The sequence below is a fragment of the Ailuropoda melanoleuca genome, chromosome 3 (assembly GCF_002007445.2).
Source record: "Ailuropoda melanoleuca isolate Jingjing chromosome 3, ASM200744v2, whole genome shotgun sequence".
Taxonomy (NCBI): Eukaryota; Metazoa; Chordata; class Mammalia; order Carnivora; family Ursidae; genus Ailuropoda; species Ailuropoda melanoleuca.
Window position 1 is genome coordinate 63,750,746 of NC_048220.1, and position 24,907 is coordinate 63,775,652.

Here is a 24,907-nt window from a genome sequence, read left to right on the forward strand (position 1 = left end):
ATTTTCTCTAAGGCTACAGTAATACTTATTTTCAGACCTTCCTGGAATTGTAATAATTTTACTGGTTCCAAAAGAGAAATAGTACTTATTTCAGAATGTTACATATTCTTGGTTATCACCGCTTTGTTCTTTGTTGGGTTTATGGGTCCTGGTTCTTGTCTAAAGTTGCTTCAAATGAGAATTGCTGGTCATCTGGTTGGGATCTATCTTAGGACTTCACTTTTCAGATCATTATATATTTTTTTAAGTTCATGCCATACAGGTTGATTTTTCTTAACACCATGTGCTTTCTCCAGAATGATTTGTTCTTTGAACTTCGCAGTGCCAGCTTTACATTAACAATTGCCCTATTATTCTCTCTTAAAAAAAAAAATATATATATATATATAATTTATTTATTTATTTGAGAGGGAGAGAGCACGAGCAGGGGGAGCGGTAAAGAGAAGCAGATTCCCCACTGAGCAGGGAGCCTGATACAGGGCTTGATCCCAGGACCCTGGGATCGTGACCTGAGCCAAAGGTAGACACTTAACTGACTGAGTCACCCATGCACCCTGCCCTATTACTCTTGAATACCGAGCTGGTCTATTTGAGGTATTAGGAATATGCACCTGCCTTGTTAGTATCTTGTTATATTTAGGAGGGCAACCTAGAGGCTTCGTCTAACAAAAAATGAGATAACAAACCTGTGTTCTTAGTACATCCCTTTTAGCTCATCTCTTCTGTGACAATGGAACACACAGTTGTGTAATCTTTCAACTTGCATGCAACTACCAGCATTCTTTCACTTCTGACTTGTTTTCATCTTCATTTATATGTGTTTCATAGGTCCTGATACTTTACTGCTATTCTTGGTACAATTCTTACTCTTTCTAGGAAGGATTATTTTATTCACAATTTTTTTGGTAGCTCCTTCCTACTTACATATAGAAAGAATGCTTATCATTCATTAATAAATGAATATATACTTAATCAAAGACATAAATGTCCAAGTATGTTAACATTCTTCTTCAAATTAAAATTAATAAAATATTAAGTATACACTATTATATTCACACTTATTTTCCATTATAACCACTTTTTATACACTACAGTAAATTTTCTCCCTTAAATACCCTTAGAGACTCAAATTCAACTGTTTTTTTAATTAAAAAATTTTTATTTTTTATTGACACACAATGCTACATTAGTTTCAAGTATAACATAGTGATTCAACAAGTCTATACGTTATACTTTGCTCACTGTGAGTATAGCTACCATTAGTCATCATATAATGCTATTACAGTATCATTGACTATGTTCCTTATGCTGTATCGTTTATCCTTGTGACTTATTCATTCCATAACCAGAAGCCTGTATCTCCCACTCCCCTTCTCCCATTTTGCCCATCCCCCCCCCCTTCCTCTCTGGCAACAACCAGGTTGTTCTCTGTATTTGGGTCTGTTTCTGCTTTTTTGTTTGTTCATTCGTTTTGTTTTTTACATTCCACATACAAGTGATGAAATCATATGGTATTTGTCTTTCTCTGTCCGACTTATTTCTCTTAGCATAATACCTTCTGGGTCTATCAATTAATTTTAATTAGTTACTGAATGGCCTTTTTGCTACTCAAATAGCCACGGCATGGCCACTAAAAGTCCTATTAAGGTGATCTTTTGTCTTTTCATATTCCTTTAAAACTCTCTGGAAATATTTTTGCTTTATAGCAATGACATATGTTCCGTAGCCATCCTGATTTTTCCGATTGAAGACATCTAATCAACTACTGTCCAAGGAATGACTTCTTTCACCAGAAAGAGTTTTAGAAATCTAAATATATGTTCTAGATATGCATGGGAATTGATGTTTGGCAAAGGTGCTGCTGCTGTGGGTCACCTTGGTTGTGATAGAGTTAGGAAATAAAATTTTAAAATATTAAATTCCCACTGATTTTTCTTTTTTCTTTTTTTTTTTTTTAATTTCTTTATTCGACAGAGATAGAGACAGCCAGCGAGAGAGGGAACACAAGCAGGGGGAGTGGGGAGAGGAAGAAGCAGGCTCATAGAGGAAGAGCCTGATGTGGGGCTCGATCCCATAACGCAGGGATCGCGCCCTGAGCCGAAGGCAGACGCTTAACCGCTGTGCCACCCAGGCGCCCCCCCACTGATTTTTCTAATTTAACCTACCATTTTATCATTTTTTACTTTTCAAGAGAAGGAGTTTCATTAGCTGCTAATACTTTCTATTGTGCTGAAATTTCAGTATTCAAAACATTTGATGATGTTATTCTACTTGAAAACACTTAAGTCATTTACTAGGCATTTTTCAAGTAATTTTGTGACTTCAACCCCCACAGCCTCATGTTTCTTAACTCTCCCTTAGTGACTAATCAAAATACCACTTCCTTCATGATGCCTGCCCTGATATCTCCAGTTAGAATTCTTTTTTTTTTTTTTTTTTTTTTTTTGAGAGAGAGACAGAGTATGAGCAGGGGGAGGGGCAGAGGAGAGAGCAAATCTTAAGTAGGATCCGATGTCAGCTTGGAGCCTGATTTGGGGCTTGATCTCAGGAATCTGAGATCATGACCTGAGCCAAAATCAAGAATCAGACGCTTAAATGATGGAGCCGCCCAGGCTTCCCTCCATTTAGAATTCTTATTTTTCTAAATTTACAAAGACTTTGTACCTTTTTTTACGAAAGTTACCAGTAATATGTAGGGCTAAACTTATCATGCATATTTTATCTTGACTACGGGACTCTCACCTGCTTGAAAATTAGAACATGGTTTTACTCATCTTTACATTCCTCCCATCATCCTCCATAAATATGTATTGTATACTGGAGTTATTGACAATTTTGTTATGCGTTTTATCTCAAATAGGATTTTTGGTGAATTTGAATCTTGGACGGATCTCACTAGATTCAGAATAAATCTGTTTCATACACAGATGTCAACCTTGTAAAAAAAACTTTTGAGATCAAAGTCAGTTCAATCCTATAATGCTGTTTATTTTTTTTATTTTTTAAAGATTTTATTTATTTGTTTTGACAGAGAGAGATAGCCAGCGAGAGAGGGAACACAAGCAGAGGGAGTGGGAGGAAGAAGCAGGCTCCCAGGGGAGGAGCCTGATGTGGGGCTCGATCCCGGAACGCTGGGATCACGCCCTGAGCCGAAGGCAGACGTTTAACGACTGTGCCACCCAGGCACCCCTATAATGCTGTTTAGATAAGTCTTTATCAGTCTTTTGCTGACTGGGTTCTTGTAAAGTAAGACTTATTTGTATTTAGAGATAAAAATGATTTTCATGGAGTAGAAATACCTTATTGGTAACAGCAGGCAGGTATAGTAGGTAAAGATCCTGAAAGATAGACAAGTTGTGTCTTATTTGAAGGGGGGGTCTCTACCTGCAGGAGAGAGGGGGAACAGAAAAGAGCTAAATAGGGGTGTTCTTGGAGAAGCTGAAAGGAAGGGAAATAGGCTGGGTAGAGTTGTAGGTGGGAGAAGAGATTGTTTCCTCTGAGCTTGCCCTACTGGGAGGAGACACCAAGGGAAGCCCTAGATACTAAAGACATTATAATTATGGATTAAGAGAATGTCATGGGCAATACATAGTATGCCAACTGTGTATATCCTTTTTCCCAACTAGGGAAATGCTGCTAAACCTACATCTAAGTACTTTCAGTTACGTAAGAGAAAGAATTCGGTTTCTTATTTCTCTTCCTAATATAATGCTCAAATCCTAGAGTTGAGTTTTCTTCTGCATCCTGAAAAACAGCTAATTTTCAAAGCATTTTGCTCTCATTATCTTCCCAGCTGTTGAAAGGCAAAGTATAGGTAAGAGTAATACACATTCTAGTTGCAATAAGAGGAAATTTAAAAAGAAGGAAGAAAGTTACAGTTTCAGAAGAATGAAAAAATATTTTTCAAAAATGTACTGTGAGCTTCTAATATGCATTTTAACACCTCACATTTCGTGACCAGAAGGAAACATGACTTTATCTAGTTCAAATTCTTCTTTTTATGTCTGATAAACTGATACTTAGAGAAGTAAATGAGACTGGTTCAGTGGCCATGTTCTGCCACAGTAGGCTTTGAGAGATTATTTGGAGGTCCCAACAGACCTAAGAACCATCTCTACATGTTTACATAAAGGAAGGACTTCAAGAATACTGAACTTATTCAGGAAGGAGGTGGTAAGAGCTTGGACTCTGATGATAGAAGACTGGGTTCAAATCTTAGCTCTTCTGCTAATTAGCTGAGTGTCAGTCGTTAAGCGTCTGCCTTCGGCTCAGGGCGCGATCCCAGCGTTCTGGGATGGAGCCCCACATCAGGCTCCTCCGCTGGGAGCCTGCTTCTTCCTCTCCCACTCCCCCTGCTTGTGTTCCCTCTCTCGCTGGCTGTCTCTCCCTCTGTCAAATAAATAAATAAAATCTTAAAAAAAAATTAGCTGAGTGACATGAGACAGTTGCTTGGCCTTCCTGAGCCTCCCGTGTTTGACCGGGGTTAATGATAGCATTGTTAGAGCAAATGAGATAATGAATGAGAGAAGTTCCTTGCGCAGTTCTTAGAGGGAGTTGTCCCTTCATAAGACAGGGTTGTATTACTGTTATTTAGAATGGATGGGAATGAAGCCCAAGACAATTCAGTGGCTTGAGTAGTAGCTACATTAACACTAATGCTTAGGGAGTTATTACAACACAGCGACACAACACAGCAAACACAACACATTCATCCATAGAATGACATCACTGATTAATGGTTGTTTCTTCTAATTTCAGTCCAGTCTCCCAACCCTCAACATGAAGTTTTTCTACTGTCATATCTCTAATCATCATTTCTGCAGTTATTAATTGTTTTCATTTTGAAGTTACAAAGAATTTAGGTAACTTTCCCTAGTAAATTATTTGGCCAAGAATAGAACTTGTCTTTTGAATTCCAGACCATTTCCCCTTTCCCTGCTGCTTTATTGATTGGTTCTATATTAGCAAAATGTGTAAAGGTGATAGAGAATTAACTTAGGAGGCAGCTTTTAGCCCATTTGTTGCAAATATTTTTAAAAATATTTGAGTAAGTAAGATATTATTTTATTATTTCTTTATTTGTCTGCTTCTGAGCTGATCTGGGCCCATGAAAAATAATTTTATACTAGTTGAGTAAAAGCTCACCCTGGAATGCTTCTGACCTAACCGGGAAAGAAACTTAGGGCAGTTACACATGAAATGGGTTCTTGTGAGGTCTCCAAGTCGTGTTTAAGTTTAGGGAGGTGCGGATAGGATCTGTGAGTTTTGGTTTCCCAATATAATTCAGGCATCTTGTTTGAATAGAGTATTTTGTTATAAGACTGGAAGATTCATTTGTCTCTAGTCTAATTATGTGTTGGCACCCGTCTGTGTGCTATTCAGTTTTAGATGGTTCTTTACTTAGATTATAACATATTCTTTTGACTCTAAGTTGTTATAAGTAACGTTCAAATCATCATCACAAAGCAAAGAAATATTTCACTGGAAAAAAAGGCAAGAGTCTGTGTTGGAATGTACTATGCTGACATCCTTAGTTACAAGAAATTATTGTGAATTCAAGCTTACTTGGCCATTAGGGAATAATAATTCTTGAATGAGTTACCCATACTTTCCTAGTGTTTTATTTTATTGTATTTGCCAAATTTGGTTTCTCAAAAGTGGAAAGAGCACTGTTATCTCCACATTTCAATATTACTGACAGTTGACCAGGAAAAGTAAAGAATGATATGTGCCATGGGGAAGCTAAATATATTTCTTCAGATAATAAAATGAGATTAAGTTCGTTTACCATATGATTAAGATTTGATTTACTCTTGGATCTTATTAAAGTTTATTGTATTGTTTCATGACATAATGATTCCCCTTAAAATGATCACAAAACAAATGATGAATAAGGCCCCTAATAGGTAAAAATAATGCGCTATATCAAATTAGACAATGACACGTGCAGTTGAAAAATGTATCAGCTTAGCTTCTTTGAGTTATGCCAGAAAGCTAATAGTACTGCTAAGATTTTTAGATTATTGTGTAAGAGTGAATAAGTAAAAACAGGTGAGTCATGGTATGTTACAAATTGAATTCAGGCTTTAGAGAATAAATTTTTTGAGATTGTTAAGAAAGAACTGGGATGAAACATGACAAACTATAACCAGCAGACTAAATTTAGACTTATTTGATATTGAATTTGGGGAAATTTTGAAAAATACATAAAATTACAGAATTGACTATTATCAGTATTTGTTCATATTTCCATATAATCCTTTAAAAATAAAACCTTACAAAGTTGAAGCTCTCTTTTTCCCCTGTTCCCACTGTCATTCTCCAGCTCCACACACTGCCCCATCCCCAAGCCAATCTTTCTACCCACACCAACTGCTGTCACAGTGGTATTTGGGTGTTTTTTATTTGATATATAAGTATTTTTGTCCATTGTTATTTTATGTACTTTAATTTTTTATTTGAGTATAGTTGACACACAATGTTACATTAATTTCAGGTGTACAACATAGTGATTCAACGTTTCCGTACATCATACCATGCTCACAAGTGTAGCTACCATCCGTCACCGTACAACACCATCACAGTACCATTGACTGTATTCCCTGTGCCATGCCTTTTATTCCCATGAGTTATTCATTCCATAACTGGGAGCCTATTTTGTTTTTAAATCTTTACATAAATGTGTATCTATTAACATTATGTAGTAAGCTTTATCTAATTGTACACTTCACATTTATTGTATTGTGCTATATACATCATTATGCAACTTGATTCTTTTTACTCATTAACATGTTTTCAGATCCATCCATGGTGAATAACACTGAGATGGTTCATACCTTTAAACTACTAAATAGCATTTCATTGTATGAATATGTTTTATTTATCCTTTTATGTATTGAAGTACACAAAGGTTGTCTCCTGACACCGATTTTCTAGTAAGAAGCTCACCCAGAGAGAGTAAAGGTATTTCTTAAAGAAAACCCAAAAAAATAAGCCCTGTGGTTATCTAACATAAGAACTTAATCCTGTGATTATACGGGATGTATCTCCAGATATCTATTTATTTTTATAATGTATATTAATAGAACGATTTCTTCATGCCAGAATTAGCTAAAAATAGAAACATATTGGTAATCATCTTTCTTTTTTCATTTTCTAATTGTCAGGTACCTCCCGTTGAAATGCCCTTTTTTGTGGAACTGTACGAAGTGAGTGCTGGAGCAGCGATAAACCATAGTGCCAGATTTGCGCCGATTCAGTTCTTACAGACTGCCGGGCCTCAAAGCCTCGTGTATTTTTCTGTGGGTTCACGGCTGCCAGTGGCTCATAAGAAGGCCACTTTAATCAGTCTGCAGGTGGCCAGAGATTCCCGGACAGGACTAATGATGTCTGTTAACTTCAGTACCCAGGTGAGCACAGAATACACAGATTAACCCACATTAGGGTTTTCTTCTTTACCTGTAGCTTAGGTAATGAAAAAAAATAGTTGATAACATTTTTTTCTCATGATACCATCATAATTCACCCTATGTTGATTACATTAAGCTTTATCCTTGAAGCAGTTCAGTTTCACTTAGGTTATGTTTTAAAGTGATAGTCTTGTACTTTTTTTTTTTTTTGAAAAAGGTGATAATATAATGCAAAGCGTTTTGCATAAATCTGTTCTATAAATTCTCTACGGAGCTAAAATTTTTCCAGGATGTAACTGTGAAAGACCAGCAACAAAAAATAAGAGTCTTTGTTACGTTCTGTCTCTGGACTAGTTGAGAATCTCCTTCTCCAAAATATCACATACTAACTGATGTTGAGGTTTCTTGAAATCCCTGAGTTCATGAGGTCTCCCTGCCGCTTTTCACATCCCTCCTGTTAGGTGATCTCAGGGGGAAGGGAGGGAGTAGGCGGGTAACCAGGGACTCAGAAAAGCAATGCTGTGTAACACTAAGTGACCAGACCCTGGAATTGGTCCAAATAGCATCATAGACCTTTCCAGCATTATTCTTTAAACTTTGTTTTAGCAGCCAAACTCTAATATATTAACACCAAAGTACGTATCTACTGTGCTTGAAGCACATTTGTGGGGATTAGAGCTTGCCCACCTTAACTCCCCCCCACCCACCTTTTTTTTCCCCTTGACTCATCATCTAACTCAAAGAAATCCACAGTTTGGAAAACCACCATTCTGGTCAATGCTGCCATTTCCCCTCTTTCAAGATTCCAAAACTGGTGACTCTTTAGGCTTCAAGGTTTCAAAGGCGGTGACTGTTGTATTGTTGTTTCCAAAGTGCTACATAGTATGTACTTGGTTGTGTCACTGTTGGGTGGCTCAAACACGTGGAACATTCTGTGCATTAAAGTACAATGTATGTGCAGCCAGTTTCTGTAGCAACTGCAGTGAGTCAGGGATGAGAAATTCGAACCAGCACTGACCCTACTGAGCTGTCTGGAAGCTTGTCAGGCAGAAAAGGTGGCCTTTGTGACAGTCCACAGCTTGGCAAACAAGAAGACAAAACTGTCTGTCGTATGAGACTCTAGAAATAAACTCCATTCTAAATAGCCTTGAAGTGAGTGGTACGAACAGAAAGAGGTATTTTGATTCATAGTGGGGAGACTTTAGTATTTTTTCTTTCGAGCATTGAAGATAGGCAGAGAAATGGGATAAAATATGCGCTTCATTCTTCTTCTTCTCCCATGAAATATATATCATCATATGCTCACTACTTCGTAGAGTGGAAGAAGGGGGACTGGAGATAAAGAACAGATGATAAAGAGATTTGAGGCACATTATAAACTAGTTCATGCACTCAAATGAGAGTGAGATTGAAGTTCCCAAAGTAAGAATCTGAATGTTAGTATCTCTATCAGATTCACTTATGTTCTTTCTAGATTCATCATAAATGATTCCTTGAAAAAACACATGCTGTCACTAGCATGAAACTTGTAGCATTTTTATAACACTATAAAAATCAACATGAAGAATCCCTGTGGTGATGAAAGTGTTTCATATGTTGACTCTATCAATGTCAATATCACAGTTATGATGTATTATAGTTCTATAAGTTGTTACCAAGGACTGATACTGAATTAAGGGTGCAGGAGATCACTATTATGTCTTATAACTGCATGTGAATCTATAATTATCTCAAAACTTAAAAAAATTAATTAAAAAATAGAAAGTCTCACCTCTCTGGTATTATTTTGTTTTCTCTTTCCTTCATTGCCAGTGCATTTTCTCTCTCTGAATGCTGGGCATATTACTGGAAGACAAAGACATATAATTCTCTTTTCTAGTAGCTGGTGGGAATGAGAAAATAATTATGGACTAAGTTACTATTCTGCTACAAAGATATCAATTTTCATTTTGCTTTAAATAGATTATAATAATATAGTTAAAACAGGAGCTGTAGCATACATACCCTTTGGCAGGTCAGCATTCCCAGTACATAAATACTATAGTCTTTACATAAGTTCCCGTATATCTACGTATTTGTGACATAAACTTAAGGGATAAAAAGATTTAGAATAGTAAAAATATCACTGATTCCAGTTATCTTTAAATAGGCCTATTGCTAAGCCACATTTGAAAGCCAATTCCAGATACTTTTATTTATATATGCATGTACTATAGCCCAAAGCACACAAGTTTAAGAAAGAGCATGACTTTTATTCTTCTCCCATTGCCTACGCTATTCAAAGGGGATCGCTATCTTGGTTTTCATCATTGCTTTTAAATCGCATAATGCTTCTAGTTTGTGTTTGTTATATGTATTTTATGAACACAAGAACATTTTGATTGTTCCATTTCCTTTATAAGTCTGAACGGTGAAATAAATTATAGCAGAACACAGTGGACAGAATGTATATATGCAGTTTATAGTCATAAAATCACCACCATCCTGTTTAAGAAATCCAGCTTTACTGGAATCTTAGAACTAGCCACAGTGAACCCTTCTCTGAGACCGTTCTGCTTTTCTCTTGTAAGATAACCTCTCCTCTTCTTGCAGTTAACCTCCACCCTGAATTTCATATTGAATTATTTCGTTGCATTTATTTATAGTTTTATCACCTACCGTGTGCTGTTTAGGTCCACCTCTTTAAGAAACTATTCCAATTGTGTTGTTTTCTGGTGTGCTGCTTTTGCTCACCAGGTTTTTGAACAATACCCGTGTTGAGGTGTGTAGCTGTTTCACTTTTTCTGTTATGTGGTTTTCCAGTGGATGGTGTATCCATTCTCAAGTCAGTCAGCTTTTGTGTTGTTTCCTTCAGGGAAGTTTTGTTTTGTTTTGTTTTGTTTTGCTACCACGGTGCCGCAGATGCTCTTGAAAACCCTTATCTTCATCCACTTTCCATGTTTTGACAAAAATAGTCACTTCCTTCCAGAAGCACGCTCTTCTTTGGGCTTCTAGAACACCACTTTTTCCTACTCTTAACCCTTCCCTCCTTCTCCTTCCTGCAGCCTGTGTTAGTCTTCCTGACCAGTAAATACTGGGGGCCACCAAGACTCATTCTGCAGGCTAGGCTGCCCGAAACTGTTTTCTTTAAATATCATCTATAAAATGAGAACTCTCGCAGTTTTTATTTCTAGCCTCTTCAGCACCTCTGATCGGGACTTACATCTGATTGCTCACACTTGCCAACTTCATTTGAATGTCTAAAATCCAGGTTTACTGTGTATGATAAAGAACTCTTGATTTCTCCCATAACAGTGTTTCCCCGTTTCCCATCATTCATTTAGGCAAATAGCTACCCCTATTTTCCTCTTCCCCTCCACCCAGCATTGAGTTAACCAAAAAGTGCTACTGATTCTACATTCCTAATATATTTCCACTTAGAGCACCTGTCACTCCTCCATTCATACAGCCTTATTCCAAGCTACCACTGTGTTTTGCATGAAGTAATGCAGAAATGGCCGATCTCCTCTCTGCCTCCATGCTCATCCCCTGCTCTAGCCTGTGCAGCCCCTGCTCTAGCCAGAGTACTCATGAAGATCTGAAATAAAATGTGTCATTCTCCTGCTGGAATCCTCCAGTGTCTTCCTGCCACTCTTTATGTAATGGATGTATATGGTCTAACCCTGCCTACCTCTCTGATGTCAGCTGATACTTTCATTCTTCTTCCAATCGCACTGGCCATCTGGTTCTTCCTCTGACATTCGAAGATGGTTCCCATCTCAGGGCTTCTGTAATTGCTGTTCCTTCTGCCTAGAATACTTTCCTCCAGCTCCTATGTGGTCTGTTTCCATCACTAAGGTCTCTGCTTAAATACCACACCAGGAGCTTCTGTGATCAGCGGTATTAAAATAGCACCCTTACCATCACCCTGTATTGCCTTATGTAGTCTTATTTTTCTTCAAAAATTCATCTTCATGTAAAATGACATTGTTAATTCTTTAACTTTTGCACTACCTATATCTTCTGCTAGAATAGGTCCTACGAATGCAGGTATTCTGGCGTTCACATCTACTGCCACAGTAGTCCACCTGGCACATACTGGGAGTTCAGTATCTGTCGGCTCAGTAGTAAATAAATGCACATTACTTTTGTTCTTTTTTAAAAAAGATTTATTTATTTATTTTAGAGAGAGAGCGTGTGCACATGTACTCAGTGGGAGGGGCAAAGGGAGAGGGAGAGAGGGTCCCAAGCAGACTCTGCGCTGAGCATAGAGCCTTTCACAGGACTTGATCCCACCACCCCAAGATCACAACCTGGACTGAAACCAAAAGTCAGACACTCCACTGACTGGGCCACCCAGGTGCCCCTCTTTTGTTCTTTCTTGGCTAAGTTTCCATGCTTCACTTAAAAAAACTTTTAATAACCACGATTTGAAGAAATTCAGAAGTCTATATGGCCAGGACCTTATTCTTTAGGGTGTTTTCACAGCTAAAGTGTAACCAACAGGAGGCCAATTTCTTCTGCTTCCTCCTGCCTCTCCTCTTCCTTCTTTTTACTCTTCCAAATGCCATCTTCCCAAACTTTGTAGGTGAGAAAGAAAACGTAAATACTCCTTCTTTCCCTCCATATTCCCTGCCATTAAGGCAGCCTGTGTTGTTTAGAGCACAGTTAACAGCGTGTTCACAGTGGCAGAACTTCCGTGAGGCAGTAATTCCATTTCTTTTCTAATCCTCATCCTGGGTCTGTCCTAAGACATCTGTCTTTCCTAACATCATCACTGTGATGTGTCCTTATTTCTCTAATTTATCTAGGAGATTAGAAGAAGTATAAAGCCCCATGTTTTAGTATTCACGGTGTTACGGCCCATCAGTTTGTTTAAGAGAAATAGGATTTATTTAAGAAGTAAGAATTTGTTCAGGACAAAATCAGAGATATTACAGTTTGACTGCAGTGGTGGTGTTTAATTCCTAGGAGTTGAGGAGTGCTGAAACAGTTGGCCGTACTCTCATCTCTCCAGCTCTTTCCGGGAAGGATTTTGTGAGAACTGAAGGCACTCTGGTCTTCGAACCGGGCCAGAGAAACACCATATTGGATGTCATCCTAACTCCAGAGACAGGGTCTTTAAATCCATTTCCTAAACGCTTCCAGATTGTGCTTTTCGACCCAAAAGGTGGGGCCAGAATTGATCAAGTGTATGGGACTGCTAACATCACTCTCGTCTCTGATGCGGATTCACAGTCCTTCTGGGGACTCGCGGATCAGTTACAGCAACCCCTGGATGGTGACATTCTCAACAGAGTACTCCACAGCATCAGCATGAAAGTGGCCACGGAGAGCACAGATGAACAGCTCAGTGCTGTGATGCATTTAATAGATAAGGTAAGAAGCCCTTGTAAGCAGTAGCAGTTGGGTTACTAACATTTCATAAATTAAAAAAATAAAACAGTGATCATGTCAGTCGTCATGAAATTATGATAGGGTTACGATTCTGAACATAAGAGTGAAATTCATCATAGCTCACACTGTACTTTTGCTTGGATATGACTGATGTCTGTCTGGAAACCTCCATCTTAAACTTGGAGAATTATCAGTAATCTACTGCAGTAGTAAGGACAGCCCAGTGTCTGAAAAGGGACATCAGATGTCAGAAGCTAAAAGCTCTTTCTGATTCTCCAGAAACTGGATGAATCTCTTTTGAGATTGCATCTCGGTTTTTTGAGTCCGTAAAAAGAGATATTTGGTCTAGATTACATAGTTCATCATGGAACAGGAGCTCTTACCCTCTGCTTGTTCCCTGCTTCTCCTGGGCCCTGAGCACTCCTTCAGAGAAGGAGAAATAAGAAATGACCACATGATTTCAGGCATCCAAATGGTGTGGACTTAGATCAACCTGGTTTTATTTTTAACCCACTTATTTATTTACACTTCTGCCAATGATGAAATTAAATGGAGATGTAAAATCCTAAAAATGTAAATAAAAGAAGAGATCTGAAAAGAATTATTATTCAAGGAGAAGACTCTTATGGAGATTTGTTTGGAGCTTTCTTAATCAAGATATTTCTTATCAATATATTTCTATACAAACATGAAAAACCTTGAATACATACATGTGAATTTATAAATACTGTATTTTTACATGGTGACCCTTTAAATACTTAAAATGCTAGCAATCGAGTTTTAGATTATCATGCCTATTTTACTTCTCATGCTGTCTCTTAAAATATGACTCCTGAAGGGTAGAAACGAAAATTACAAAGTACACAGGTAAGAAGAGGAAGCCCTGCCAAATAGCTAGTAAAACAAAGAGAAACGACTGCTATTTCATGCAGAGAAAACTCTAGAGACAAGAATTCACTATGGGAAATATTGTTACTTTAACTTTCTAATGATGAAATGGCAGAGGACAGTAACAAGTTGATTGTGGCCAAGAAGAGGGAAAGAATGCACAGTGGCTACATTTTAGAAAAGAGAAAATTTTTTCATATGATTTAGAGAAGATAAGGACATTCTGCTCCTCCCCCCGCCATGAGTTATATAAGAGAGCTGCGTATTATTGGTCTAGAATCAACATTTCTTTAACTAGTGTTGTCAAGTAGTATATATTGATTGGTTTTTGTTGGATCTGTCATGAATAATGAAACTGACTTATAAGAGAAACTCCTATGGAAAAATGTAATTAATTTTTTTGAGTAACCATTAGCAAACATGATTATTTTCAAATCATGTTATTGTTACTAAAACTTTTTTAAGATTGTGGCATATTGTCTTCTCAAATTCAATTTTTATATGTGTGTCATTACTGAATTCTGATGATTTGAGTAACTGACTTATTCAATAATTTAATACATTTTATAATATATTTATATAATGTTCTATGTAATAATATATTAAAAAAACTGAAAAATTCCGCTGAGTAACATGAAACACTTGAATAAATAGAAATCTATGCATTGTACCACAACAGGAAGACTCAATATCATAAAGACAACAGTTTTCTGTAAATTAACCTATAAACGCAACATAATCCCTATCAAAGTAGCAGTAAGTTATTTTTTTTTTTTAACCTGGACAAAATGATGCCATTATTGACCTGGAAGAATATACATGTGAGAATGGGCAGACATTTTAAGAAAACGAAGAAAAATGGTAGGGACCTCACCAAATAGGAAAAATATATTATGAATTTACAGTGATTAAAACAGGGTGATGCTGCTGTGGGCATAGACATTGACATGAATGGAATAAAACAAAGTGCAGAAATAAATGCCAGCACATATGAAAATTTCATATCTGTTTAAAGTGACATTTCAGATTAATGGGTCAAAAATTCTTATCTGGTAAATGTTACTGATTTAATCATTTGAAAGGAAAACAGAACTGGAACTGTATCCTAAGCCCTATTCCAAAATAAATCTCAGAAAGATCAGAGATTGTAAAATGAAACCATATAAGTATTAGCAGAAAACATGGATGAATTGTTTTTAATATGTAAGTTTCACATGGGGAAGTTCATTCTAAAGCATAAAACAAAACCCAGAAGCCATAAAAGAATGAATTTATCAAACTTGACTATATTATATAAAGTTTAAACAAAATTTCTCTCTGCGTATACCACAAGGAAAGTCAAAAGACAACTAATATTTTTAGTCAATTATATCTCAATAGAACTTGAGTGGTGAGGGGGAGTAAGAGAAAGACAACTAATGGATGTGGGAAACATTTGTGCAAATACATGTGTAATAGAATGTTTATTTCAACATTACTTATGGTAACAAAAGTTGGGGAAAAATTATAGTTATTAAAAGGGGCCTGGTGTATTCCTAACATACCAAAAAAAAAAAAAAAGAAGGAGAGAAATTATGTTTTAGACATTTATGATAATGCAAATAAGACAGTAATGAAACAAGCCCTGAAAATGTAAATAATCATATAAAGTGAGGTTGAAATTTCGACATAAAACACAGGGTGCCCTGTTAAACTTTGAATTTCAGGTAAACAATACATTTTTCAATATCATAAATGACAAAATAAATATTTGCATGAAATGATTGGGATATACTTGTATCAAACAATTATTGGTCATTTATCTGATATTCAGATAGAGTCGCCTGTGCTTTACCTGGCAAGTATTCATATATCCCATATGTACTTAATGTATAGATACCTCTAAGGTATCCTCAAATTCCAGAGTATAGAATAGGACTTCCAAGTACTAAATTGCACTTCATTCTATAAAATCTTGTATTTTGCGTGAAATTGTTTCATATTTGTAAGTTTTATTTTCCCCCAGATTCTAACTTCTTAAAAATAGAATCTGCTCTCTACTATGCATTTTTTATATGAAGAATCAACAAATCTTAGATATGGTTATCATTCTCTTATTATGTTCAGAAGAAACAAATACTGTGCCAAAAAGAGCAACAGCTTTGAATGATTCACTATAAAGATTTTCTGGATAAAATCCAGCTATGACTTTGGGCAAATTTTTGCTATGACCTAATATTCTATCCCTTCATTTTTCTATGCATGGTGCAATGAAAATCATTTAAAATTCTGTTGGTTGCTTTAACAATATTATCAGTCTTTTAAGAGTGCTGGTTTGATATGCAAATTTTAAATTTATTCGGGTTTTGGCTTCCAGGTTATTGAAACTTGTAAAACATGAGTCAGGGGGCGTTGTCTCTAATTTTGTGTTCTGGAACAATTGAAAGAACGCAGGAATAATTTGTTCTGTGAAAGTTTGACAGCCTCCCTCCCCCAACAAAGTTCTCCTTTTTTGTTTTCTCTCCTGACAGTTTTAAAATCTTTCCCCATGGTTCATTCAGGTTTTCTACTTTTTTTATAAATCAACTTTGATAATTTGGGGTTTTTTTATTGTCATTTATGTGAAATGGCCTTTACAGTCAGAATTTTTTAAATTTGTACATTTTTTTCAAGAACAATTTTTTACATTTGCTATATCTTATAATCATACTAACAGGATTGACACTTAGCTCTATATTTTCTTTCCTGGTTTTGTATTTCATACTTGCAATAATTTTTACTGACTTGACCGCTAATTGTATCAGTCTGTGTTTTTAGTTTAGGACGAGCAAGTGAGGGAGTGTTTTGAGTCAGAGCAGGGCAGCTGTCACACATGCCTCCTGGGCTTGACCATTCACCATGTTCTTGCCCTCAGACAAGTTAGGCATCCTCTTTCTGCCTCAGTTTCCTTTTTTAGAAACAAAACAAAGGCACACTAGCACCTCTCTGATAGGATCGTTGTGAACACCAGAGAAGTTAGGATAACGTGCTGAGAATAGCACCCATACAAACCAGGGGTTATATAAATGGCCTTTTTGTTTTATTTTTTGAGTGCTTTACTAAAGGAAACTTTGTTTCCCTTGAATATGAGTGGAAGGTTGGGTGGCTCTAGAATTCTTAGATGACAACCTTTAATTCTCAAAACTACACGTGTCGCTCTGTTGGCTTCTGGCATTTCATTTACAAAAAAGTCTGATGTCAAACTGAATTTTTGTTTCTCTGTTAGTAATTTTTCTTTCCTATCTGGTTTCTGGTAGGATGTTTTTTAACACTTGAAATAATATTTAAAAATCACCCAGATGCATCTGGTGGTGTTTCTTTTTTCGGATATAAAGCAAGCTCTGCATTTTTAGACATGACTGTTTCTTTAGCTCATCAAGGAACTGTGGCTTTCTCTCTTTCTTTCTCTCTCTCTCTTTGCTTCTACCAGCCGTTTTATATACTTGTTGTATCTTATAGGTTTGTTTTATTTATCTGTTGTATTTTCTGTGAGTTCTGGGAGCATTTCCTGAGCTGCTTTTTCCATTTAACGTATTCACTTAGATTGTTTCAGGAGTCAGTGTGGGCTGTTTGCTTCCTTCATTGTAATTTTTTTTTGCTAAATTTTTACTTTGCTAAATTTTTACTTTGTTTCATTGCCAGATAAGTGAATAAGTTTACTTTGTATCTTTTGTCATCTTTTCTTTGTGGAGTATTCTCCATTCTTCCTTACTATTTTTGAGATGGATATTCTTATAAACTTAGGTCTTGAGTTCAGCTATCAGCTTGGCACTGTGTAAATTGCAAAGCTTCAAAAATAATATGGGGAACATAGGCAACTTCCTCAATGAGCTCAACTGGTAGGAGCAAAAGACAAATCATTTCAGTGTTGTCAAAAATTCATTAATAAAGATATGTGCAAGTTGCAAAGAAAGTGATTATGTATATTGGCAAGTGGGGCACAGTGTATAAATCACAGAGAAAGTGATGACTAATTTGGATTTTGAAGGATTTATAGGGACTTCTCAGGTATAGAAGAATAGTGGAATAACAAATCAATGGCTTTGCACCCGTGCTTAGTCAGACAATAAAGATGTGGTCCCTGTCATTCTGGCAAGGAAAAACAAAATAAATCATGAAGACGATTTTCCTCTTACTCTCCGTGTCCCTCAAACAACAAATAACCTAGTTCTTTAAGGTAGGAAGGCTCATACATCCAGATAAAGACAAGAGTGTCAGGAGCTGCTGACTACTCTTGGTTAGAAAAGGATTTTTTCATTTGATGTTTTAGAAATTTAGTGGTAGATTGTGGCTTCTGTTCATGGAAAGCCAGGTAATCAAGAACAATCTTGCTTCTAATGTTGGCAGATATTCTTATATTTATTTCCTCAGTTGTTGAACGAAGGAAAAAGAATTCTTGGGGTAGACAGAAAAGTGAGATTACTTTTAATTCACAATGTTAATTATTGTAGTTAAAAATAAGTGATCCATGAAACCATTTGGGGCTTTACCTAGTTAGTAAATAAAAAATATTTTTGCTCTTCTTTATAAATGATTATGGTTTTTTAAAGTGCAAATGCATTTGAATTATACTTTTGATACCAATTTTTCTTAAATTCTTCATAGATTCTTCCTTATTTTGCTAATTTTAATAACTGTTAATAAAGAACATGTACTGTACCATATATATCATTAAAGCAGTTTTATTTTTGAAGATATTTTCTCATACTGGAATTTTTTTTCTAGATAACTGTTGAAGGAAAAAGCCGAGCATTCAGTATTGAAAATCGAAATCTTTTTTATGAGATTCTCTGTGCTCTTATTAACCCGAAGCGCAAAGACACTAGGGGATTTAGTCACTTCACTGAAGTGACTGAGAATTTTGCCTTTTCTCTGCTGACTGATGTTACCTGTGGCTCTCCTGGTGAAAAGTAAGTATTTTTTAATAATAATAATACTTTATGTGTATTCCTTCACAGTTTACAAAGTAATATGCAATGCAAATTGACATTTAGATGTTGTAACTAAGGATTATATAGTCAGTGCATTGTCTTTTTTCTTCTAAAGATTTTATTCATTCGTGTGGGGGGGGGAAGGGGCAGAGCAGGAGGGAAGGAGCAGACTCTGCTCCATATGCAGACCCTGAGATCAGGACCTGAGCCAAACCAAGAGTGAGATGCCCAACTGACTGAGGCACCTACACACCCCAATGCATTGTATCTAATGGGCAGATGAAGTTACTTGAAGAAAACACAGTAACTATGTCAAGAAAAATGAAATTGGGGCGCCTGGGTGGCACAGCGGTTGAGCGTCTGCCTTCAGCTCAGGGCGTGATCCCGGCGTTCTGGGATGGAGCCCCACATCAGGCTCCTCCGCTATGAGCCTGCTTCTTCCTCTCCCACTCCCCCTGCTTGTGTTCCCTCTCTCGCTGGCTGTCTCTCTCTCTGTTGAATAAATAAATAAAATCTTAAAAAAAAAAAAAAGAAAAATGAAATTATTCTGTCAACAATACATTCCTCTTATTTTGAAGGGTTTTTTAGGAATTAAAAAAAATAGGTTATTGCTTACTCTTCTGATAGTAGAAGATATATTCTGAATAGAAAAAAAGGAAGATGATTCCAACTTTTAGATATGTTTGGATGTGCCGTTGCAGTGGAGTTATGGTTCAGTTTCATCCATTTGGAAGCAGCTTTCCCGATGTTGTTGAACTTCAGAGTAGTTGTTTCACGGTTGGAGTTTCGTGGCAGAAAGCAAACAAGAGGAAAAGGAAAAAATAAAATGTGGCTCATGTTCATTATCAACTCTATAATTAATTTTGTAACTATGTTAATATTCTTTAGAAGTCATGGTGTTTTAAACTGCATTCAGAAGGTAAATTAAATCACTGTAGTACAAAGACCTAAAAATTTTTAATTTCTATTTGAGTTAACATAAAAATGGCTGATAATAGAAATTGGTTAGAAATTGAGATTTCTTGGGGCGCCTGGGTGGTGCAGTTGTTAAGCGTCTGCCTTCCGCTCAGGGCGTGATCCCGGTGTTCTGGGATCGAGCCCCACATCAGGCTCCTCTGCTATGAGCCTGCTTTCTTCCTCTCCCACTTGCCCTGCTTGTGTTCCCTCTCTCGCTGGCTGTCTCTCTCTCTCTGTCAAATAAATAAATAAAATCTTAAAAAAAAAAAAGAAATTGAGATTTCCTTCCAATTCTCACAGAGTAATATAGGTTATTTAAAAAGCAGTGACTGTTGGGGCACCTGGATGGCTCAGTCATTTAAGCACCTGACTTGGTTTGAACTCAGGTCATGATCTCATGGGTCCTAACATTGAGCCCTGCCTCAGCCCCACGGAGGGCTCCTTGCTCAGCAGGGTGTCTGCTTGAGATTCTCTCCCTTTGCCCCTCCCACCCCCACATGTACACGCTCACTCTCTCTCTCTCAAATAAGTAAATAAGTCTTTAAAAAAAGTAATGACTATTATTTAATGGGACATGTCTGATTAAAAGTGATTTTATAAATCTTTATAGCATTTATTATTTATTTGCTGATGAAGGCTGTCATCAGCATTTATTAAGTCACATTGAAATTCAGAGATATTTTGAAGACTATGTTTTAAAAATCTGGGGGGGCCTGGGTGGCTCAGTCGTTAAGTGTCTGCCTTCGGCTCAGGGCGTGATCCCGGTGTTCTAGGATCGAGCCCAGCATCAGGTTCCTCCGACGGGAGCCTGCTTCTTCCTCTCCCACTCCCCCTGCTTGTGTTCCCTCTCTCGCTGGCTACCTCTCTCTGTCAAATAAATAAATAAAAATCTTTCAAAAGAATAAAATAAAATAAATAAAAATCTGGTATAAGGGAAAAAAGTAAAAAAAATAAAAAAATAAAAATCTGGTATAATAATTTAAGTTACCTATTTAGGACCCTTTATGAACTTTGACAGGTTAATTAAAATATCTGTTGACTATATAAAACTTTTAACTTAGTCCTTAGATCACAAAATACATAAAGTTCAAAGAGGTAGTCATTTTAGATGTAAAAGACTTATAAGAGAGATCAAGGAACAAAATAAGAACTGATATTAACTGTACCTCTGCTCTAGTCCTGACATTGTATTAGATTGAACAACATGAAGTTGCCTTATTTTGTAGCTAAAATAGTATATAATATACTGAAAATTTCATAAGGTTCAACATAATCCTTACTAAAAGTTATATGCATTTAATTCTTATAAAAGATCATTTTAAGCAGCTGCTCAAAGGTAGGGCTAGAGCTTTTATTATTCCCATTTGCAGATAAAGGCATAACTTGTCGAGGGTCACAGGATTAGTTGTGGTGAGACTTCAGTCCCAGGCCTGCCTGATTCCACATCCCCTGCTGACCACCATGCCTTGTGGTCAGAAGAGACTGTAACCACTTGTTTTGTAACAAAATCTCCAGTTCCAGCCCTGTGGTTATAAAGTGCCCCTAGCCTTTCATCCCAGGTTAGTGCCTGGGCTGAGGTTAAGGTACAAAACCAGCATCCTTTTACACTGTACTCTTCTTTTAACTCTGATTAATGAGTGCTGAGGATTGAAGTTTTCTTAATTGGGTGCATCAGCAAAGCTCTACATGCCCTTTTAGGAGGCCCCTTTCTCTGGCCCTCATCACTGGTCCTAAATGTCTATCTGAGACCAGTGACCAGCAGTTGGGCTACTCAGTGCCTTTTATACCTGTCTCCAATGTCTTCAGAAACCTCTGAAATGGATCATTTCTTTACTTCGAGTACGTTTGCAATGAGACCACTGTGTGTGTGTGTGTGTGTGTGTGTGTTTAAAAGATACCTTTTATTGTTTTTTTCTCTTGAACTGTGTTTGGTTATGTTGTTCAATGAAGTCAAATAATTCATAACTTTGTAATTCCCCATTGTCCCAATCCTTTCATTTTGTTTTTCCATATTTGTACAAGGTCACTAGAATATTGAGATTGTTTTAGATGTGAACCAGCTATCCTGCTGTGAATGCTGGTTTCCATATTTGTGCCCTCAAAGGCATAGTGAGAACTCAGAAGAGTATAAGATGCACAAATGGAGTTACCTTTTCTGCCTTGTTGCCTAATGTATTCCCAGGCCTGGAACAGTATCTGGTACAGATTCTCAGTGGTAGATTCTCAGTGGTTACGGTATAATGACTGAATAGAATAAGTAAGTGGATCAATATGTTTCTGCCATGTGTTTCCTCTCCATTGAATTACCTTTCCTTCTGAGTTGTCCAGGGAAGGGAAACAGCATGTGCAATGGGAGTCACAAGAATAGTGTGGTGTGTTTGGGGAGATCATTAGCCTTTAAAGATTGAACATAGAATAAGCCAGGTAGGATTTGTATGTGTGTGAGAGAATCAGACTCAGAGTTCTGGAGACATCATGTTGAGAATGGTGTTAAAGATTAAAGAATAGCATAAATCAAGAAATAGGGAGACTATACAGGGAATAATTGTTCAGGTAACATGAGGGCTGAAACTGAAGCAGGAACTTGGGGAGGATGGTAGCTTGAAAACAGTTGAGTAGTAGAATTATCATGTAGGTGACAAACAGAAAATAAGAGAGCGATCAACAGTAGTTTTTTTTTTCTTTTAACTTGGAAAACTCTAGAGTTGGTGGCCATTCTGATATGTGTTATTTATATATTATCTTAAGCAGCATTCAGGGGCAGTTGCTGAGAGTGAAAGATTTGGGACTTGAGCGGGGTTGTTGATGAGGATGATGACATCTGGAACAATTACTTGGAAGCCAAGTGAAAACAGTGTCGAGTGGCACTGAGGGCACAGCCGTAGTTGGTCACTGGATCTGTGGTGGTACCAGTCTACATATTCATGTGGGGTTCTCTCCTTCTCTTCAGCCAGGATGTAAAGCACATTGTGGGATTGATCAAAGTGAGTGTGGTAGAAGGGCATGGATATAGGACATTACAGTGTCAGGGAAAGTGTTGTCATTTGCCTGCCAGTGACAGGGGCCAGGAATTTGGCCCACTAGTGTCAAGGCTGGGTAGAGTCACTGCATGTTAGATCGGTCTCAGTATGCCAAGGTACTGAATCCAGGATGGCGCTGATGGGCTAAGTCTTAGTAGATTCCAGGGAGAGTGTGGAAAGGGTACGCAGCCATGTGGCTGAGCTTCACCGGTCTCAGTCAAAGTGTTCCTGGTCAGGGGGTGCTGCAGTGACAGCTTTGAGCTTAGAGTCACCAGAGAAGATACGGGAGGCTGGATGGGGAGATTAAGAGATAAGTTTGGTGAGCTGTTGTGAAGGGGTGGCTTCTATGGATTGAGGTGTTTTAGGAGGAGTCTTGGACAACAGGGGTCTAGAGCCTGGGTGAATGACTGGATTAAAGTTAGATATTTGAAGGCACCGATTCAAATGTGGTAGTTAAAGTTATGGAAGATTTTTTAAAAATATTTTATTTATGTGTTAGAGAGAGAGTGAGAGAGTGAGTGGGGGAAGAAACAGGGGGGGGGAGGAATCTCATGTCGACTCCATGCTAAGTGGGAGCCTGACCCAGGGCTCCATCTCAGGACCCTGAGATCATGACTTGAGCCCAAACCAAGAGTCAGAAGCTCAACCAACTGAGTCACCCAGGGGACCCATTCAAGATTTTTTTTTTAGAGGATTTAACTAGAGGAAAAAGCCCTTCCCCTTTCCTTTTCTTCCTCAGATTTTCCATTTAAAATTCTCTGTTCTATTTCCCAGGTTAGGGATTTTGACAAAGTATCGTTTAGACCCATGATTTAATTGTGATACTCTCTGTATGTTGTGGCCCATATAACTTTCAACATTTAATGCATAATTTTTATCCTAACATACTAATATTCTCCAAACTTTTTCAGGCAGATTTCGATCTGATTTATCTTTGTATCTCTTCATTGTTCCTAAACATGATGGGTCCAAGACAGGATTTATCAGGTTCCTTGGGGGACTGGTTAAAAAATAAGACTTTTAGAACCCCTAGCCTCCTCTCCAGGCAAGGATTCTGATTTAGTAAGTCTGGGTGTGACCTAGAAATCTGTATTTTTAAACACACTTCCAAGTAATTTCAACACATACCGAGGTTTAGAAGAACTCTCACTGAGCACAGGATCTTACAGTGTTTAAACAGAGCTGTCGAAAGGGTGACGATCCCAGCTCTAGGCTGTTTCTCTTACCAACCATGGTTAGATTGGAAATGCTCTGATGGAGTAGAAAGAGATGAGGTAAACTCTTAATGAAAACATGCTCTCGGTATATAAGAGGGTATTCTTAAATAAAGCAAAGGTTTCAGTTTACTGGTGCATCCTTTCCTCAACCTATTCCATGAATGCTGATGTGACTAACACAAAAAAGTACATTTTATAGCCACAGATTGTATCTGATATCCATGAAACAGCTTTCCCAAACCCATGTTTTAGATCACAAGGAGGAATCAGGCAAAAGGATGCAGAAAGTGCTGTGCAAAATATGACAGTTAACCACAAAAGAACTGAAAGCATATTGTCTTTACCAGCCTCTGAGCTGGTAATGTCATAGTTACGCATAAAGAACAGAGCCCCCACGTAACGCATTTTAACAAGCGTAAGTGGATATGTGTATATAAATGCATGCCATTTTAGCAGGGCCTTTGTTTTTCTATTACAGAAGCAAAACCATCCTTGACAGTTGCCCATATTTGTCCATACTGGCTCTTCACTGGTATCCTCAGCAAATCAATGGGCACAAGTTTGAAGGAAAAGAAGGTGATTATATTCGAGTTCCAGAGAGGTTATTGGAGGTTCCAGAGGCAGAAATAATGGCTGGAAAAAGTACATGTAAATTAGTCCAGTTTACAGAGTATAGCAGCCAGCAGTGGTTTATAACTGGAAACAATCTTCATGCCCTGAAAAATAAGGTAATCTATCATTTAAAGAATTATGTGGTTGGGATCAGATTTTTCCTGAGCAGACACACGCCTCAGAATGCATGTTCTTGATCAGATTTGTGGTGAGGACTACACGTGGTGAGCTAATTAGGAAACATGTCCCTTCTTTATGAACTCTTTGTAGAATGTGTAGTCTCAAGTAGAGTTGGGAATATTTTCCTTCATGTTTTATTGAGTAAAATATATACAGGGGGAAAGTGAAAAATGTAGCCTTCACTAATATATCGTGTTACATTCCCCACTCATGATGCAGTCAGACGGTTAAAGTGAGCAGTGTCCGCTGAAGGCTGCTCAGGAACGGAGGTGGAGGTAGGATGTTGGCAATGAAAAACC

At 37.4% G+C, this 24,907-nt stretch overlaps 1 protein-coding gene across 1 annotated transcript in view; it reads left to right on the forward strand.

Moving 5' to 3' along the window:
* ADGRV1 (adhesion G protein-coupled receptor V1) overlaps nucleotides 1-24,907 on the forward strand; it is a 520,697-nt gene that overhangs the window by 206,049 nt on the left and 289,741 nt on the right. The window contains exons 78-81 of the mRNA XM_034655643.1: nucleotides 7,167-7,409; nucleotides 12,360-12,767; nucleotides 18,417-18,601; nucleotides 24,295-24,544. Of these exons, the coding sequence (XP_034511534.1) occupies nucleotides 7,167-7,409; nucleotides 12,360-12,767; nucleotides 18,417-18,601; nucleotides 24,295-24,544 (1,086 nt within the window). The remainder of the gene's footprint in view (nucleotides 1-7,166; nucleotides 7,410-12,359; nucleotides 12,768-18,416; nucleotides 18,602-24,294; nucleotides 24,545-24,907) is intronic.